General features: G+C 50.6%; 1 protein-coding gene across 2 annotated transcripts in view; it reads left to right on the plus strand.

The window, feature by feature from the left end:
* The first annotated feature begins 6,445 nt into the window (after positions 1-6,445).
* Positions 6,446-19,995, plus strand: part of KIAA1755 (KIAA1755 ortholog) — a 32,170-nt gene continuing 18,620 nt past the window's right edge. For both annotated transcript variants that reach the window (XM_066387835.1, XM_066387836.1), the window contains exons 1-2: positions 6,446-6,671; positions 18,612-18,809. In XM_066387835.1, coding sequence (XP_066243932.1) covers positions 6,669-6,671; positions 18,612-18,809 — 201 coding nt within the window. In that variant the 5' untranslated portion in view covers positions 6,446-6,668. The remainder of the gene's footprint in view (positions 6,672-18,611; positions 18,810-19,995) is intronic.

Consider the following 19,995-nt stretch of genomic DNA (forward strand, 5'->3'; position numbering starts at 1 on the left):
GAATCTCCCTCCCTCCCAATACACCCTATATCCACCCATCCATCCACCCACATATCCATCCATCCATCCATCCATCCATCCATCATCCATCCATCCATCCACCCATCCATCCACCCACATATCCATCCATCCAGCCAGCCAGCCAGCCAGCCATCTATCCAGCCATTCACCCACTCATCCATCCATCCATCCATCCATCCATCCATCCATCCATCCATCCATCCATCCATTCATCCACCCATCTATCCAGCCATTCACCCACTCATCCATCCATCCATCCATCCATCCATCCATCCATATTAGTTATCTATTGCTGCATAACAAATTGCCTCCTGAACTCAACTTCTGAAGCACTAAACATTGTTTCACACAGTTTCTGTGGCTCGGGCTTTGGAAGCAACTTAGCTGGGTGGTTCTAGCTAGGGTCTCTCATGAGTTTGCAATCAAGTGGTCAGCTGGAGTGCAGCCATCCAAAGGCTACCCTGGGCTGGAGGGCCCACGTCCAAGGTGGCTGCTCACATGGCTGGAAGCTGGTGTTGGCTGTTGGCAGGAAGCCTCAGTTCTTTGCCACGTGGGTGTTTCCATAGAACTGTCTGAGTGTCCTAACAACACCGCAGCTGGCTTCCCCCACAGCAAGAGATCCAGGAGACAGCGAGACAGAAGCCAACGGCCTTTTATGACCCAGTCTCAAAAGTCACACCCTGTCACTTCCTCCACATATGATTCCTTGAATGTGAGGCTCTAAATCCAGCCCACACTGAAGGGGGCTCCCCCTCAGGAAGAAACGTGGAGACATGGCTTAGTATCACCACTGTGTTCATCCGCCTAGTGAACAAACAGCTATTGAGTGTCTGCCGCGTGCCTGGCCCTGTGAGCAGCTCATAGTCCAGGGCCTTGAACTGGATCCGGGGTGGAAACTGAAACACCCGCATGGTCCAGGAGTTGAACCAGGCGCTGTCTGGTGAGCTGGACCCCAGGGCCCTGGATGACAGGAGAGGCTGCTGCCCAGCTGCAGAGGTTTAGGGGAGGCCTCTCTACTGTGAAATGTTAACGACTAGTTCAGTTTGGTTTGAAACTCCGTTTGCCTGGTGTGGCCCATCCACTGCCAGCTTGCAAACTTCGGATGCAGCCACACCCCATTTCTCAGTGTCCTCCCCAAACATTCATTCATTCAACAACGCACGAGGCCCCTTTCACACATTACGGAAGTGACTTGCAATCATACACTGTCCCCTTGGCCTGGAATGCCTCCCCATCTTTCTCCCCTCGGTGAACTTCTATTCCTCCCTCACAACCCAGATGCAAATGTCCCTTCCTCTGGGAAACCTCCTCTGACCCCACCTCTGGGGTCTGTAACTGGCTTTCTCCTCAGGCTCCGGGCGTATTTGTGCCCCCGGCTCCATCCTTGCACCCCTCTGTCTCCCTCACCGAAAGGTGAGGACCGAGGGGTAAGTGAAAAGACCAGGTCCATCAGGCAGGGCTTCTCAGAGGAGGTGGCATTGAGATGAGCAGGACTTGCAGAAAGAAGACCTCCTGGCAGGGGGGAGGGGGCGGAGCACAGTCCCAGCCGCAGGAAAGCGTGGGTGGTGCCTGAAGCTGGCAGAGACCCAGCTCCTTCCCTCTTAGACCCCCAGCCAAACTGGCAGGGCTCTTGGCTGCCACCCCAGATGGTGAGGGGTGAGGCCTGCAGGCCCTAGGAGCTCCAAGTAGAGGGAAATGGAGGGGGCTGGGAGGAGGACGGCGGCAACAAGAAATCCAAGTCCTGGGTGAGTCATTGATGGAGTCTGTCCCACAATAACAAGGGCTGGACAAGGAGGGGGGAGAGAAAGCCCAGGGGTGCAGGGCCCAGAGGGCCTGTGGCTACGGGCTGGGCAGGGGGGGGGGAGCAGGACAGCTCTCAGCATCCCCTGCCTCGGGACCTCCAGTCCTAAGTCCCCCTGGAGCCTTGGCCTTGGTTTCCACTGCCCTTGGAACTTGACCCTTCTCCAGCTCTCCACGCAGCCCCCTTGCTGGTGGGTCTCCTTGCAGCCCCTGCCCCCCTTCCTCTGCCTCCTCCCCCCAGCAGCTAGAGGAATTTTTTTTGACTCCTCGAGTGATCACATTACTCCCTCTTTAATTCCCTCTATGGCTTTTCCTGGCTCTAAGAAGAAAAGCCGAGCTCTCTGTGATCTGCAGAGCCTTGCCCACCTCTCCCCACTCTTCTCAGGTCCCTGTCGCTCTCACTTCTCTGCCTTTTTTGTGCCTCCAACCTATTCTCTTACCACAGGGCTTTTGCATATGCTGTTCCTTCTGACTGTAATGTTCTTCCCTGACTTCTTTCACTAGTTAATTCTTCTTCTCTTCAAATCTCAGCACAATCCTCCAGCACAGCCTCTCCAGACCCTCAGAATCTACTAGGTTCCTTTGATACACGCTTTCTTTCTGTGTTAGCAACTGTACCACCAGGTGCACAGGGCACTCGTTATAAAGATCTGAGCCCTGACTACACTGCGAGCTATATGAGGGCAGAGACTGTCGTGTTCCCCAGCACCCAGCACACTGTCTCTGGCATAGAGTAGACAACCAATAAATGCATCTCAGGACCCCTGTCCCTTGCATGCTATTGGCTCACAGCCGGCAGGGGAGGGAGTCAAAGAAGAGGTCAGTGATTCATTGTACAGTTGAGAAGATTGTACCGCAGAGAATTCAGGCAAACCCCCAGGACCCTCCATGAAGTTAGTGGACAGGTAGGGACTTGACCTAAAGCTGCTACATAATCATGGGCTCCTCTACCATGAAGCAGTTTTAGGGGCAGAACTAAGTATGACAAGTAGTTGTCCTGGCTGGGCAGTGTGACCCTATGGGTCGTTTCTCTCTGGGTGGATCTCTCTGCTGTAAATCAAGACAGTTGAACAAGGCAAGCTTTAAGTCTCAGGGGCTCTGAGAGGTTTTGTTCACATAGCTTGTTTCCATCTCTGTCACCGCCACCAGATTTTGGGCATCCTAGGGGGGGGGGGGGACAGTGTCTGAGGTACTTAAGTGTCCACAGGTCTCCTCTACTCTCATCCCCAGATGTGGGATGAGGAAGCTTATGTAAACATTCTATTTTCCCCTACAAGAAGAGAAGGCCATGAAGGGATAAAACCATGTCTTTTCCATCCCTTTTCCTTCCGGTGTTTACGAATTAGGTAAGGAAAAAAGCTTGTGTTGTCTTAACCTGTCTTTCCACCTTCCTTTCTCTGGTTTCCTTGACCTCCTCCCCGCTCCATGCAGTTTTGGAGTAGGGCACCTCTGCCCAATTCTGGCCAATCAGACAGAGCTGCCTGGACTCTGTGTTGAGAAGGATTCAGAGGCTGCTTCTAGGTTCAGCAGAAAATTCCATGATTGATGAATGATGTCTACCATGTGTAGGACAGGGGTGAGTATACACACGTGTGCCAAGGAGGGACACATCAATTTTGATTGAATGAATAAATGAATTCTGAATTCCAGGACACTCTGTGTGTAATTTGGCAACTCTCTTCCCCCAAGTGAGACTGTCCCCAGGTAAGACGTCCAGGCACCTGGCCCTGGGAATATCAGAACCAATATCAGAAACATTTGCTGGGGATGTATGCTATGACCTTTCAAGGAATCATTTCAGTGGCTCTTCACAGAAGTCTCATGAGGAAGGGATTATAATATCCATTTTATGCCGAGGAAATGTGGCCCCAAGCAGGCAAGGATATATACACAGAGCAATCCAGCAAATCGTCAGCAGAGCCCGATTCCACATAGCTCTCCTGTTTTCTCCACTCCCTCCGCCATGTGTAAGACCAGTGATGGGCTTTGTTATTTCTCCAGATTTAGTGTAGCAATTGGAGCATGATTCCGTTACTCATTTACCAAAGAGAAAGGAAATAAATACTTGAATGATCCTTGGAAAACCCTCTGGAAAGTCCCCGCATGATGAACCCAGTCCAATCCAACATTTAAGCCTGTGCATTTAGAAACTGATTTCACAACCATTGGCCCCCTAACATAAACAAGACCGGTTTGTGTGTTGTTATGTTAATTCTGCTGTGTACCAGACACAGTGCAAGACGCCTTACATTCGTTAACTCATTTAATCCCTGCCATAGTCCTGTGAGGAAGTAAGTATTATTCTCTATGTTTTACAAAGGATGAATCTGAGGCTGGCAAAGGTGAATCTCCTCAAGGTCACACACAGTATGGGGCCAAATCATAACAGGGTGTAGTGTGTGTGTGTGTGTGTGTGTGTGTGTGTGCGCACGCGCGTGCATTTTTAGGTGCATATGGAGTTGTACTGTGTCAGGAGAGAGTATTTTTGGAAGAACAGGCATGGGAATAAAGGTGCAAAGGATGTCAAAAGTTTCAAGGGGTGGACTGTAACAAACCCATGCTGTTTATAAGCCATTTCAGACCCTCCATTCCCACCCTCCTTATGCAATCTAATTTCCTTGTAGGTGACCAACGAGTCCTGATATGTTCAGTGCTAGGGGACTTTGGACACATGAGCCAATTAGAATTTTTATTTTAAGTGTTTAAATCTAGCAAGGAGTGACACAAGGCTTGGGATTCATCCAGGTAGCCCAGGAAGGGGGTTAATAGCATGATTTCTGAAAATGGAAAGCCTTGTCCAGTTCCCAGGCTCCACAGTTTACCAGCTATCTGTCATTGGACAAGCTGCTTAACCTCTGTGTGCCTTGGTCTCTTCATCCGTAAAATGAAGACAATAGTAGACCTCATAGCGGTTACACATTTAGAGAAGTGTGGACACGTAGGAAATTCTAGTTTGGTGTGGGTGTCTGTCTAGATGTCGTTCCATCAGTTGTCAAGCCTTTACAATTCATTCCTGTGAATGAGACCCCTGAACCATCTTGCTTGCTCCTGTGCTTTCCAGAGGACAGACCCCCAGTCTTCTCATTGATTCGATGAGCATCTGATACCCAGCCAATCCACCATTTAGCTGCTCTACTATCTCAGATTTATGTATCTCTGTTACCTGCAAGCCCAGGATACTAGCTGTCATGTCAGTTATGTCTCACTGCAAAGTTAGGGCTCTAGAACCTCTCTGCACCTGACATCAATCAGCAAGTCTGTTTTCTCCCGAACTCATGTCTGGAGCCATCCAAACTGGCTCCTACAGGCTGGAGAGGGTTTATCTGATTGCTTAGGAAATGCTACTGAGGGCTCCTCTGGGCTGCGTGGCACAGTGGAACTATTGGGGATTATTAGTTCCACATTAATAACAAGCAAATGGAGGTCCAGGGATATGAAAGGACTTGTTAAATGCTAGCTCAGGCTCTTTGCTGAAAGACTGATTAATTTATATGAAGTGAAAGATGGGCATTGAATAAGGCTTGGGTTCTAAATTTAAACCCTTACTATTGCACTCATCCTTTTTCCGTTCTTTGCTTTCTCCCAATTTCTTTAAGCTTAATACTAAGTCAGGGCCTTTGCACATGCTGTTTCTTCTGCCCAGAACTCTGTTTCTTCCCCACACACCCCTCTCCCATTCTCCACCTAATTCTTTCCCTCTTTCAGATCTAGGATTCTGTCTTTCTGAGACTACCAGCTCTAAGTTCCTTCCCAGTGGCAACATTTGTCTGTTTTCTTAGCAGCTGCCATATTTAGTGATTTTTTGTTTGTTTATCTGTTTCTTGCTTATCTTCCTCACTAAACTGTACATTACCTGAAGGCAGCGACTATGACTTGTTTTGGCTCAGTGCTTGGCACAATGTTTGATAAATAAATGGATGGATCTTAGAGTCATCCAACCAGAAGCCACCTAGTTTCTAGCTGTGACACAGGGCTTGGTAGAGGTCACAAAAGTAGTCATTATCTGGGAGACACAAATGTTTACTCCTCACCACCAAATCTAAGAGGCAGGTATCATCATCATTATCACCGTCGTCATCAACACCATATCATCACCAACCCCATTTTACAGATGGGGAAACTGAGGCTCAAGACGGTTCGTTACTTGCCAGATTCCATCAACTAAAAAGTGGATAATGAGGGGGCTCGAAACCAGATCTGATCCTGAAGTCGGTAGGCGCTGCCTCGCTCTGCCTGTCTGTAAATGGGGGCTGTCTGGGGCGGGGGCGCTGCAAGGAGGAGGAGGGGAGAGGAGGGGAGAGGAGGGGAGGGGAGGGGAGGGGAGGGGAGGGGCCGGCAGGACGCGGCTGCGGGCCGGCTCGAGCTCCTCTTGGCAGCGGCTGAGACCTGGAGCCTGGAGCCGGGCGCCTGGTTCTCATCACGCGCTCGGCGGGCGGGGCGGGAGACAGACGCCGGCACAAAAGGCCAACGTCGCGCCGCCGCCGCCGCCGGGTCCCACGCGGGAAGCGCTCACCCGGGCGGAGACCTGGGGCAGCCCCCGCCCCGTCCCGCCCCGCCCCGCCCAGGCGGCCGCCCCTCGGTGGTGGCCGGGCAGGCAGCGCAGCCGCGCCGCTCCCTCGTCTCTTGCAGTGTCCAGCCTCGGTTTCGCTCGTCTCTCGGGCGCCTCCTCCCCTTGTCCCTCTCCCTGTCCCTTCTGCCTCCCCTCGGAGATGAGGCTGGGGTCGGCGCTCCGGGCCAGCCCGCTCCAGTGCTAGGCTGGGCACCGGGCTGCACCGGACAGACGGACTCGCGGACCAACCGACCCGACGCCCGGGAGAGGAGCAGCCTGTGGCTTGTAGCCCGTCACCATGGTAACGCCTGCCAAAGCCTGGACCACCTCCCTCTGTCTTTTTTTGACGGGGTCCTCGAGGGAGTGTACAGCACAGACCCTGACCTTTGACGTTGAGACGACCCTCAGTACCTTGCCGGGGCTCTGTGCTCAACTGCCCCCCACCAGCAGGGGTGGGTGGTGGGGAGGCCCAGAGACCCATCGCTGGGCCATGCCCGTCCGCATTCTGGGCCTCCGGCCCTCCGTGTGTACAGTGGATGAGTAAGACTGGATAACTTGTAAACTTTGATGTTGCCCATCCCACAGCACAGCGCAGAGCTGGAATCCTGGCTCCAGGGCCTTGGACCCAACTTGGGGTGGTGCTGCATTTTAGACTTGGGCCTGAGCGGCAGATATTCCCACTGTCTCCACGCAGGTTTCCGATGGGGTTGGAGGTTAAAGGTCCCTCTGAGCACGGTCAGGCAGTGCGGGGCAAGGAGGGTTCAGGGTGATGAGTGAAAAGGAGGACGTTGCCCACTAAAACCATTTTAGACTCAGGGCAGGAAGGTCAGATGGGCACACTGTCCTGACTGGAGGTGCTCCCATGGGAACTGGGTGGGAGGTAGGCTTGTGGGAGGGGAGAGGGGATGGGTAAACCCATACACTGTGGCTTCCTGGGCTGACACCTCAGGGTTGGAACAGGCGCGTGTGAGTGTGAACGAGTTTGTGAGTGTGAGTGTGTGTGTGTGTGTGTGTGTTTGAATAGAGCATGAAAGAAAAGTCTGTTTTCGGAGAATGCCAGCCCAGCTCCAGACAGGCCCGGGAGCCCCAGGCAGATTCATACAGTCACAAGGGTGGTCGGGATTTGGAAGAGCACAGTGAAGAAAGGCCAGGGCTTTCCCCCTTGACTGTGGTCTACCATGTTGAATTCGTGTGATTTTTCACTATGTGCCAGTCCACACACACAATTCTATATAGAGACGTGTTCACATGCATATACACATACACACTACACCCCCCCAAAGCATGATCCTTATGACTCGCACGGCTGAACACACGTGCCCTCTCACACAGGCAAGCCTTGTGCACCTGCTCTCCCACACTGCCAAACTATGGCCACACGCCTGCGTGCACACCACAGACAGGCTCCTAGATTCCTGTACCAGCAGGGCAGGTGTGCGCACACACTGCTGTTGGAGCTGTTTGGCAATGATCATCATAAGCTAATGTTATTCACCTCTCACCACGGGCAAAGCCCTGCACCAGGCAATTTCCATGTGGGAGCTCGTGTGACTCACACCAACTCTAAGAGTAGAGACTCTGGGAGCCTAAGTGGCGGCCCAAGGTCACCCTACCGAGAACTTAGAGTCAGGTCAGCATGAATTCTGAACCTGCACTCAGTTGTCACGCCCACCCCAGAGCCACCTGCACCAAGTGGTATTTGCCAAACCTTGCCTGGTTTTTAATCTAATTTAGTTATTTATCTTAGAATTCAGAAACTCCTTGCTGAACCCCAGGCCCGAAGATCAAGGGTCAGGCACTGAGTAGTCTTCTCAAAACACGAACAACTCTTTTCCGAATGGGAATTATGAACAGACTCCCCTCCCACTGTTGTCTTTAAGTATTAAAGGTTGTCACCCGCCTACCTCTCTGGCCTCACCTGTACACTCCAGACACTCTGACCTTGGTGTAGAGCAGCGGTTCTCAACCTGTAGGTCGCGACCGCCTAGGCGACCCCTGTGTTTTGGTCGTTCGACCCCCGCCGGGGTCGCGACCCACAGGTTGGGAACCGCTGGTGTAGAGCCTCTCATGTTTCATGTTATCTCCTGCCACAGAGCCTTTGTACATGCTGTTCTGCTGGGTGGAACCTCTTCCCCTAATAAATTCTATTCATCCTGTGTATCTCCACCCAAATGTCACCTCCTCAGGAAAGCCTTTCCTGATTTTCCTGACTCTCTCTCTAGCATGCTGTATATCTCTCCTTCACAACACTCCTCACAGTTGTCAGTTTTGTGAGATAATTTGATTAGTGGCTACATAGTGTTCTGAAGCAGCCCAGTGTTGGAGCATCTTATGACAAAGGGGCTTAGGGTTTTATCCAGTCCCACATTTCTGTAATTTCAGTATCATCAGAAAATTTCTTGCATATCCACTTATTGGATATAGGAAATAATAAAATCTACTCCTTATTCTTTGCTTAATATCTTTATTTATATACACTTGCTTTGTAAACCTAAAAAATTTTATTTAAACAGGACACTTTATATCATGACCATGAAAAATCAGTGTCCCTTGTCATAAGTAGAAAGTAACTGTAAAAATATATACAACAAAGGTGAATCCATGTTAGAAAATTCTGGCTGGATGAGGTTGGCTGTGGATGAGTCCAAGCCCGGGGACTGCTCTCCTTTTGTTAAAAGGAGTAATGACTAAGTGTTGAGAGGTGTTCAAGATATACTGGCACTGAGCTGAGACTTTCTCTTTGGTGTCAGCAAGAGGACCAGAACATCAGAGTAGTTTCTTTACTGTGACTTCATGCTGAGTTCACATCCTCCCCAAATGGTCTTGTGGGCCACCTGTGGTGATCTTATTCCTCGCTTTGGGAAAAACTGTCTGAGTCCAATTCGACTCATGCAACATTTCAAGGTGCCTGCTTCATGGTGGTCCCCCAGAGGACCTACTGGGTGCCAGTTCCTGTGTAAGGACTGGGGGGAGAGATGTGTAAGCCCTGGGCAGGCCCCCTGTCTGAGAATTCTGGTGCTGTGTGGCGGGCAGTGGGAGTCCATCCCTTTGCCTGGAAGCGCATGTGTCATGAGCAGAGGAGAGATGCAGGTGGACCAGGCTCTGAAGTGTGGGAGGGAGCTCACCAGTCCAGGGAGGGATGCAGTGCTTCCCAAGGTGGGGCGCTTACTATGGGTCCTTGGAGGGGAGACTTTATTTTATTATTTTTTTTTATGCTCTTTAGTTTTATTTTTCAATTACTGTTTACATTCAATATTATTTTTTGTTAGTTTCGGGTGTCCAACATGGTGGTTAGACAGATACTTTACAAAGTCCCCCCACCCCGATATTTCCAGTACCCACCTGGCACTGTACAGTTATTACAATATTATTGACTATAGTCCTCACGCTGTACTTCACGTCCCCGTGACTTCTGCAGTTACTGATTTGTACTTCTCAACCCCTTCACCATTTTCACTCATCCCCCAACGCCCTTCCCATCTGGCAACTGTCAGTTTGTTCCCTGTATCTATAACCTGACTTCTGTTTTGTTTATTTTGTTCTTTGAATTCCGCATAAAAGTGAAATCATAAAGTATTTGTATTTCTCTGTCTGACCTATTTCACTTAGCATAACACCTCGGAGGAGAGACTTCAGGTGGCATTTAGATGAACGCTTTTCCTTACAGCTTTTTATCTTAATGAGTGTTAGGAAATCATCTAAATAGCCCACACACGTGATAGTAGATACAAATAAATGTATTTGAGTTGAAAATGAATCGAGAAAAAGATGAATGTGAAGTAAATAACAATACTAAGTAAACAATAAATGAGGAATGAGAATAACAAGAAGAACTCATGAATGCGGAATGTGGGTGATGGGAAGGCCCGGGCTAGAGTGGAAAGAGTGTTTAGAAGAAGTAGGAAAGGCCCTGGCCGGTTGGCTCAGCAGTAGAGCGTCGGCCTGGTGTGCGGGGGACCCGGGTTCGATTCCCAGCCAGGGCACATAGGAGAAGCGCCCATTTGCTTCTCCACCCCCACCCCCTCCTTCCTCTCTGTCTCTCTCTTCCCCTCCCGCAGCCGAGGCTCCATTGGAGCAAAGATGGCCCGGGCGCTGGGGATGGCTCCTTGGCCTCTGCCCCAGGCGCTAGAGTGGCTCTGGTCGCAACAGAGCAATGCCCCAGAGGGGCAGAGCATCACCCCCTGGTGGGCAGAGCCTCACCCCTGGTGGGTGGATCCCGGTCGGGCGCATGCGGGAGTCTGTCTGACTGTCTCTCCCCGTTTCCAGCTTCAGAAAAAAAAAAAAATTAAAAAAAATAAAAAGAAGAAGTAGGAAAGCTATGCTGGGTGGAGACTGATGGGCCACCTGTGTCAGGCTGAGTTGCTAAGGCAACGGGGAGCCACTCAAGGTGATTAAGCAGCTGAGGGTCACAAAGGCCCCTGTGGTGGCCAAAGGAGAGGCTGGTCTGGTGGGAGGGAGCCTGGGGAAGAGGCAGAAGAGCTGGTAGTTATCTGCACAGGTTTCTATGCCAGCTCCACCATTTACTGACAGTAGAGCCTTGGGCTCAGTTTCTCAACCTGTAACATGGGAATAAAAATACCCATTCAATAAACTTGTTGGGAAGATGAAATAAAACAATCCATGGCAAGAGCTTAGCATAAGGCTTGACATAGAAGCCTTGCTCAGTAAGAAGCAGCCCTAGTTAGAATTGTTATTATCATGCAGTTGGGGTGAGAAATGGGGAGCCCTAGGGCAAGGGCAGAGGAGACAGGAGAGAAAGGCGCAAACACAAAGCTGAGGTCAGAGAGGTGACGGGACCTGCGCAAGCTTACACAGAGTACATGGCAGTGCCGGACTTGAACTTGGGTCTCTGACACCCACTAGCTTCTCAGTTCACTGCAACTGGAATGTTTTTATCCAGTTTCTGAAAAGCTTTTATTTCTTTTTTAGAAGGAGCCAGTTCTCACTCATACCTCCACCCACACCAAAATAAGGATTTAAAGCAAGAGAGGTTTTAGTTGGACGTGAGCAAGAGCGTTCTGGCAGCCAGAGCGGCAGAATACTGGCTTCAGATTCTCCAGCCTGGAGACGTTCTAGAGGAATGTCCCAGGTAGTTGAGGCGGGTGGTCACAGCCTGACACCTTGCTGGGCTAGAGCAGGCTCACGGATCTGTTTGTTTTGGCCGTCCTTTAAAAAATTGGGAAGTTTTCCTAAAATATCCATAGATCAGGCAATACTAGGCTAAAGCAACACTGGGCTCACGCTGAGGAGAGAGGCGTTTGCTTCAGGCTTCAATACTCCCTGTTGCCTCCCCGACACTGAGGATGACTGTTGGGGGCCCACTCATCAAAGTGCTAGAGGGGTTGTTTTTCTCACACGTGGCTTGCTCTGTCTTCCGTGTCACCTGTCAGGTCCCTGTAGGTATTTGCATCTGTGGTGCCTGGTTTAGATTCTCCCCGGATCTAATTATACCTTGAGTTCTAGAAATGGCCCTGCTGGAATGGCCCTTGGGGATAGATAAATGCCCCTATTTAACACGTGGGGAAACTGATACCAAGCTGACCCAGTGTGTCAGGGATGGAATCCCACCTTCCCGAAGGCATTTCAGCCGTGGTGGAGAGCAGGAGCGGTGGAGAGCGGGGAGTTGACCTCGGCTTTTCCCAGCTGACCTCTCTCTTCCCGAGCTAGGAGGTACCGATGCTAACTGCTCCTAAAATTTTGCCTGTTGGAGCAAATGCCAAGTCTGGACCTTTAAGAAAAGTTCAGCCCACGTCTCAGAAGGCGCCGCTAACGACATCTGGTGAGACCATTTAAAAAGAGAACCGGCCTTAAAAACACACACAATCACACTTTTATTTTTTCCCCTTGGTTATAAAAGCCCAACAAGCTAGTTACAGATCATTTGGAAAACCCAGGAAAACAACGAAGAGAAGGAACCGGAGCCTTACAAGGCCTCTGCCTGCCGCAGCCCTCAAGGGGAGCCGCCATTGACACCCTTTGGTGGTCTCTTGGCTTACACGTGGTTTTGCACAGTGGAGAGCAAACTGTATGGAAATTTCTCTTTTAAAAAATTCCAATAGTCAGGCCCTGGCTGGTTGGCTCAGTGGTAGAGCGTCAGCCTGGTGTGCAGGAGTCCCGGGTTTGATTCCTGGCCAGGGCACACAGGAGAAGGACCCATCTGCTTCTCCACCCCTCCCCCTCTCCTTCCTCTCTGTCTCTCTCTTCCCCTCCCGCAGCCAAGGCTCCATTGGAGCAAAGTTGGCCCGGGTGCTGAGGATGGCTCTGTGGCCTCTGCCTCGGGTGCTAGAATGGCTCTGATTGCGGCAGAGCGACACCCCAGATGGGCAGAGCATCGCCCCCTGGTGGGCGTGCCGGGTGGATCCTGGTCAGGCGCATGTGGGAGTCTGTCTGACTGCCTCCCCATTTCGAACTTCAGAAAAATACACACACACACACACACACACACACACAAATTCCAATAGTCAGAAGAGCAGTGACTCCTGGGGTGGGGGTGGGGGCACGGAAGGTGGTCTGGGAGGGGGCCTCTCTCTGGGGCGGTGGGATTGATCTGGGTCAGAGTTATAGGAGTGATGTATGTAGGTAAAGTGCACCAACCTGTGACTTCGTATTTGTTTATTCTATATAAAGATAATACTTAGGATGACAATGGTAATAGAGGCTCCTTATAAAGACCTTGAGACGGAAGAATACGGAAAACCTCACTCTTCTCTCTTCCCGTGCCCGGATGGGACTGCTGGGCACAGATATGTCTCTGAGTCCTTTGGCACCACACAAGGTCGCCGTGTCGGTTCAGAAGGTCTGTGAGCATCGCATAGGTGCCAGCCCCATGGGTGGGGTTCAGCTGGTCCCCCTGGGGGCTCCTCCCTTGGCCCTGGGCTGCAGGGGGGTGCCCAGGCTGCACACTGGCTCCGCCTGGTCTCTGGTCTTCCTTCCAGCTCCATGCTGTCTCCCGCCAGGGTTCCTGCTGGGGAGCAGTTAAAAGGCCCAGCCCCGCTGCGCTCACTGAGCAGGAATGGAAACGCGTTGATTAAGTTTCACGGAAATCATTTTGAGGGGCCCACGTCTGGCCCACGGTGTTTGGGTTCCTGTGGTCCCAGGCTAGGCTGCCAGGTTGATTGTGAATGGAGAGGGGCCAGCTTCCCTCCCTGCTGCTGCCTGGTCCCCTTCACGGCGTGTTTCCCCCAATACTTGGACAGCTTATGAGCCCCTGGGGTTTGGGCCTATAGCAGGTAATGCTCTGGCCAAGAGCTCGGAGTCCTGTTAACTTGGAACATTCTTCCTTGTTACTGGCTGCCCCTTAAATGGTTACCGTGTGTGCAGGAAGCCGAGCCAATTTGTGAAGCCAAGGCCATTCCAGTCTGCGAGCCTCAGTCTGTGAGAGGTAAACAGCGTCCTTAGGCCCCACTGGAAACAGCACAGGACGGGCAGTTGGGAAGGCCACCTTCGAAGCTGGTGGCTGCCCATGGCTGATGGTGGCCCCAAGACAGACCAAGCACAAGGGACCGGAGAAGAGGGCAGACTTGGCTGTTCCAGGCTTGAGTTGGATCCTGGCTCTGTCTTCTTCTCTCTGGGAACTTGGGCAACATCAGCCTCAGTTTCTTTATCTGCAAAATGGGATGTTCCTGCTTAGCTCCTGCGATCTTTGTGTGGCTAAGTAAGAGAGAATGAATAGACGGCTTGGTGCACAGTAGGTGTCTGGAAACTTGTTGTTCTTGGAGGGGGAAGATGTCTTTCTACGGAGGCTGGGACTTGAGCTTCGTCCGACAGGACGCGTAAAAGTAAGTAATCAGTGACGATAGCAACAGCTGCCTTTTCCCAAGATCCCCTGCAACTGTTACCTCCTTGTATCCCCAGAACAACCTCTGAGCAAGACAGGTTAGGAACTAGAATCGGCATGCACAGATGGAGAAACTGAGGCACATGAGGGAAGAGATGGTGTAGCTTGTTGCTCCCAGAGGCTGGGGTGCAGGCTATAGTTGCGACATTGGTTGTCACAAACTGTAACGTAATAACATGGAACTGGGGTAGTAAGAGTCAGTTTCTTCTGAATTCTCCTCCTCCGGTCTTCTGAGGACCCAGAGAGAAACCCTGCCTTCCTCTGGTGAAAGAGGGCTTTGACAAATCTTCCTCATGGAGGGCGGTATCTTTGGGAAGAAGGAGAGAAAACCTGTTGAGCCTTTAGGAGGTAACCAGCCCTCTCTTGAATTTCACGGCAGTATTTGTTTTCATGATCTACTGTGACTTTCAAACATAGTTTATCTTTTATATGATAGAAATAGAGCCGTTAAATAAGGCATTTTCTATACAAAGTATAGATTTATTATTGAGATATGTTATATTATTTATATAAATATATGCTTATAGAAGATATATATATACTATAGCTATTAGAATAACAAATATAAATATATTTATATAAATAAAATAATATAAAAACCACCCCATGCATCGTGGGTGCTTATTTTTGGAGTTTCATTTTATGTATGCCACTTGCTACTGATTTTACCATTTAAGGTGGTGATAGAATAATAACTATAATATAAAATAAACCAAGAACAGCAGCAGTGGCTGTTGCTTAATGAGCACTTATTAAGTGGTTGCCCCGTGCGGAGAATTTATTAATACATTCCTTCTATCACTGAATGGCCCTCAACTCTTTAAGGCGGTAGGATTACAACCTCTACTTTTAACAATGAGGAGATGGAGGCAGAGCAGAGGTAAGTAACTTGCCAGGTCACATAGTCAGGAAGTGGCAGAGCCAGAGCCTGAACTCGCGCAATCTGGTCGCATCCTCACAACCAGTCTGGTGACACAGAGTCTCCCTTTCCAAGGCAATTACGTTTTTGTTTGTTTGTTTTTTGTTTTTTTGCGACAGAGACAGAGAGAGGGACAGATAGGGACAGACAGGAAGGGGGAGAGATGAGAAGCATCAATTCTTTGTTGTAGCACCTTAGTTGTTCACTGATTGCTTTCTCATATGTATGTGCCTTGACAGGGGCGGGAGGGGGTCTACAGCCAAGCGAGTGACCCCTTGCTCAAGCCAGCGACTTTTGGGCTCAAGCCAGTGACCATGGGGACATGTCTATGATCCCGCACTCAAGCTGGATGAGCCCGTGCTCAAGCTGGCGACCTCCAGGTTTCCAACCTGGGTCCTCTGCGTCCCAGGCTGATGCTCTATCCACTGTGCCACCGCCTGGCCAGGCGTAAGTGTTTTAAAAAGTAAGTGGATTTGCAGAAAAACAGAAGGTGCTAATAGTGCACACAGTGCTAGGGTGAGCTAAGATTCATGAAGGTGATAGTGAATGGTTAAGTTTCCAAACACAAAATGAGACAAGCTTAGGCTGACTCCATGTGCCCATGAGGAAGGAGACCTAGGGAAGGGACACACAGGGAAGTGAAACCCCGGGGGGACACAGTGGCCTAGGGAAAGCTGGATGGAGTGGGGAGGGCATGAGACAGGCGAGGGGTGATGGTCTGATTGACTTAGTGTGTCTGTGGTCACGGATGTTAGACATGTTCCTATTACCCCTGCTACTGTTAGGATTGCGGGGGGGGGGGGAATGGGGGGTTGAAAATAATACTGGGGTTTAGCCTTGCTTGGGGGTGATTGGAAGAGGTTACCAGGCCAGATGAGCCAACCAGTTTGCCAAATTAAAGACCCTCCTGAGCACGTGTACTTTCGACTTCAAGTACCTCTGACCCAGCGTCCCCTCTGAGCTTACCACTCTGACAGTGCCGGGCCCCTCTTTCCTGCAGGGGAGGAAGTGGGGGCCATCAGGATCCGTGTATTCATCCTGCAAATAGTGATGGGGGCACCTGTCCTGTGCCCGGCACTGTGTGGGTACTGAGGAAGAGTGGTGACATTGACATTTGTCTAAACTTAGCCCTGGGCTAGTGTCCCCTGTTTTATAACCTCCTGGCATTAGAGTCTTGCTGGGATCGAGAAATATCATCTTCCTCCTCCTCCCTGTCTCTGGGGGCCTCTATTATACGAGTAAGAATTCCTATTTATTCTTCACTTCCTTTACATTCCTCAGGGATAGTTGCGCTCAGAGCTCGTAATCAGTGTGAGGCAGCCAGAAGGGCCTCCACTCTGCTGCTTAAGGGTTGAAAGTCGTAACCATGGACTCTGTTGTATCTGGATGGAAATCTCTGGTCTAATCCAATTTGCCTATGTTACAGATGGAAAAACTGTGGTTGAGAGAGGGACATGTTGTTCAATTTTCTACAACATTTACTAAGCACCTATTTTGTGCCAGGGACTGAAGACCGGGGAGGAACAGGAGCCAATGCCTGCTGTGTTAGCTGTGTTAGCTTCTGTAGCTGCCGGAGCCAATGATCAGAAACTCAGTAACTGAGAGCAACGCGAATCAGTGATCTTGCCGTTCCATAGATCGGGAGTCCCACGTGGGTGTCGCTGGGCTCACACCAAGGCGTTGGCAGGATGCGTTCTTTTCTGGAGACTCTTGGGGAGAATCTGTTTGCGTTTTCCAGCTTCTAGAAGCCATCCACATTCCTTGGCTCCTCCTCCATTTTCAAAGCCAGCAGCGTCGCATCTCTTTGATTCTTCTCCCGTAGTCGCAGCTCCCCGAGTCTTGCCTTTTCAGCAACCTTCTTGCACTGTTGAGGCCCCTTGTGGGTGTTTGGATGGCACTCACCTGGATAATCCAGGATAATCTCCCTGTGTTAGGTCAGCTGACCATAAAGCTTTGCTTCATCTGCAACATTCATCCCCTCTTTGCCATGTTAAGGTAACATGTTCACAGGTTCCAGAGATTAGGGTATGGGTGTCTTTGGGGACCGTTGTTCTGCTTATCATTCTTGTCCTCGGGGATCCTGAAGTCCATTGAAGAAGACAGAAATCAGCGTGGGAACCGCTGTGACAGGGGCCCCATAGATGCCCGGAAAAGGGGACACCTGACCTAGCAGGACAGGCGGAGGGAGGTCAGAGAAAACCTCCAGGAAGAGATGAGGGCTGACCTGAATCTTGAAGAATGAGAAGGAGTTAGCCGGATGAAGAGGGAATGGAAGTGGAAGGCATGGGGTGGGGGGGAACAGCACGTGCAAAGGCCTGGAGGTGAGCGAGAGAATGCACGCGTCCTTGTGGCAGGAGCACAAGAGGCAGTGCAGCTGGAGGCGAGAGCAGAGAGCTGCGCAGCGGCAAGATCACGGCGACCCGGGTGCCTGGAGGCTGATGCTTCCGGAAGGTAGTGGGGAACCTTTAAGGTTTTGAGCAGGAGACTGAGGAGATCGGGTTCACATTTGAGAAAGGTTACTCCGGGGTCCTGGTGGAGAATGGCCGGAAGTGAGGCTGACTAGAGGTTGGAAGCCAATGAAGTGATTCATTGGAACACAGGCTGGACCTGGATAGGGCGGGGCCAGGGGACCAGAAGAGAGCAGGTGCACTGTGGGAGCAAGGAGACTGCGTAGGATGCGGCTGAGGGTTGTTCGTGGGCGGGGGAGGCCAGAGGGCACAGTGTTATGAGGTCTCTTGACCCAGCAGCTGACTGAATGGCGGGGCCATCACTGATGCAGGGACACAGGGGAGGAGTAGGTTTAGGAAGGTACTGATATGTTTGATATCATTGCTTTGATATGTTGATGGCCTGTGTCTGATAGACCTCTAAGGAGGTATCCAGAAAGCAGTTAGATACATGAGTCTGGAGCACATATTTCAAGTTTCAATTATATCAACTTGTATCAATTAGTTATTGCTGTGTAACAAACTGTCCTAAAACTCAGTGGTAAAAACTGCCACCACTTATCACTCAGGTGCTTGCATGCTGACTGGGGCTTGTCCAATTTAGGCTTGGCCTCCCTGATAGCTCAGCTTCAAAATGCAGGTTTGCAAGTCAGTCAGGGGGTGGGATTTGGGGATTCTGGCCTCCCCTTTCTCTCTGGCCCTGACCTAAATGTCTTCCTTCATTCCTCTGTTTCACCTTGGACCAGAGAATGACCTGCAGGAAGTGAGGGAATGAGGATGTCTTGAGGAAAAGTATTTTAGGCAGAGGGAACAGCCAGTGCAAAGGCCCTGAGGTGGGATTGTCCCCCGTATGTTGGAGGAACAGGAAAGAAAGCCAGTGTGTCTGGAGGAGGTGAGTGGGGGGAAGGAGCTGGAGAAGAAGTCAGAGAGTTAGCAGGGGCCTGAGTCACATGGGCCCTGGAAAGTTATGGGAAGTGGCCACCACCCGTGTTATTACTGCTAATATCACTGTCCGTCCTCTTCTCCTCTCCTCCACAGGACCCCCCTTCCCTGGACACAGCCATCCAGAACGCCCTGGCAGGCCTCTATCCTCCTTTTGAGGCCACCGCGCCCACTGTCCTGGGGCAGGTGTTCCGTCTCCTGGAGTCTGACTTCGGGGGGGATGGGCTGAGCTTCCTCCTGGATTTCCTGGTCCCTGCCAAGCGCCTGTGTGAGCAAGTCCGAGAAGCAGCCTGCGTAAGTCAGAAGGGAGACCCTCCAAAGGGAGCAGGAGGGCCACTTGGCCCCTTACCCTCTGACATCTAGGAGTCCCTCACGTTTGCACTTTTATTAGCAGGCACATCAGGAACGAAATGTGAGGATGGGGACCACATGCATCGTTTCATTGTTAGAAAGAAAGTGACTGTGGCAGCTAAAAGTCCAGGCTTAGGGACCAGACTTAGAGATGGTTGGAACCGGAAGGAAACATGCTTAGCACAGGGCCAGGCACACAGAAGGAGCTCCATACACACTCAGTGTTATGATAGGGCGGGCAGACCCCCTGAAACATTTGCAGCCAACTTACACATAGCCACATTGCAAACACACCTTTCCCCGTCCTCACTCCTCCCTGACAAGCTATACAACCACTCACTTCCTTTGTTTGGCCACGAAAACTACATTTGTGCCATCCTCCTCCCCATTTCTCCCCGGAAAAAGGGTCACACTTTTCAGTTGTGGGGGGCGGGGTGTAGTAAAGGATAAAGGGGCCAAATACATGGTGAGACAGAAAATGACTTGCTTTGGAGTGTTGGGCTCACAATGCAATATACAGATGATGTAGCATAGACATGTACACCTGAAACCTATGTGATCGATCGTATTACCCAATGTCACCCCAATGAGTTTAATATAAAATAATAATGATAAGTGACTTCCACTTCATTGTAATTACGGGTGAATTCATGTCACCTCAGAGCCGTGGGTCGTAGCGCGGAATTAACAGTGTGGCTCTGGGGACAAAAGAACCCCAAATTCATAGTAGCTACACTCGATAGCCAGATCTACAGTGTGACTGACACGAACTAGTTTATCAATTGGGGGTACAAGTGTGGTCAAATCTCATTAGTTCCCCAATTAAGAATTCCAGGGAACACCTGCTTAATTATCAGGAAGTTCATGTCTCCCACATACACAGCGAAGTACATATACGCTGGCATGTACATTTCAGGCCCAGAATAGTGGCGTGCCTTTTTCAAGGCCACGAGCAAGTTGGAGGCAGGGTCAGATTTCCTGACTTTCACTCCATGCTGTTTCTACTTCCCCTTGTGATTTCTCTACTTAGAAATTAGAGACTAGTGTAAAAGCAGTACATGACCTCTCTATTTTTTGAGTTGAAAATCCCTACAATTTTTTCCGTAGAATAAATGTCGCCAAAGGGAGA

The sequence above is a fragment of the Saccopteryx leptura genome, chromosome 5, assembly GCF_036850995.1.
Source record: "Saccopteryx leptura isolate mSacLep1 chromosome 5, mSacLep1_pri_phased_curated, whole genome shotgun sequence".
In the NCBI taxonomy this organism is placed as follows: domain Eukaryota; kingdom Metazoa; phylum Chordata; class Mammalia; order Chiroptera; family Emballonuridae; genus Saccopteryx; species Saccopteryx leptura.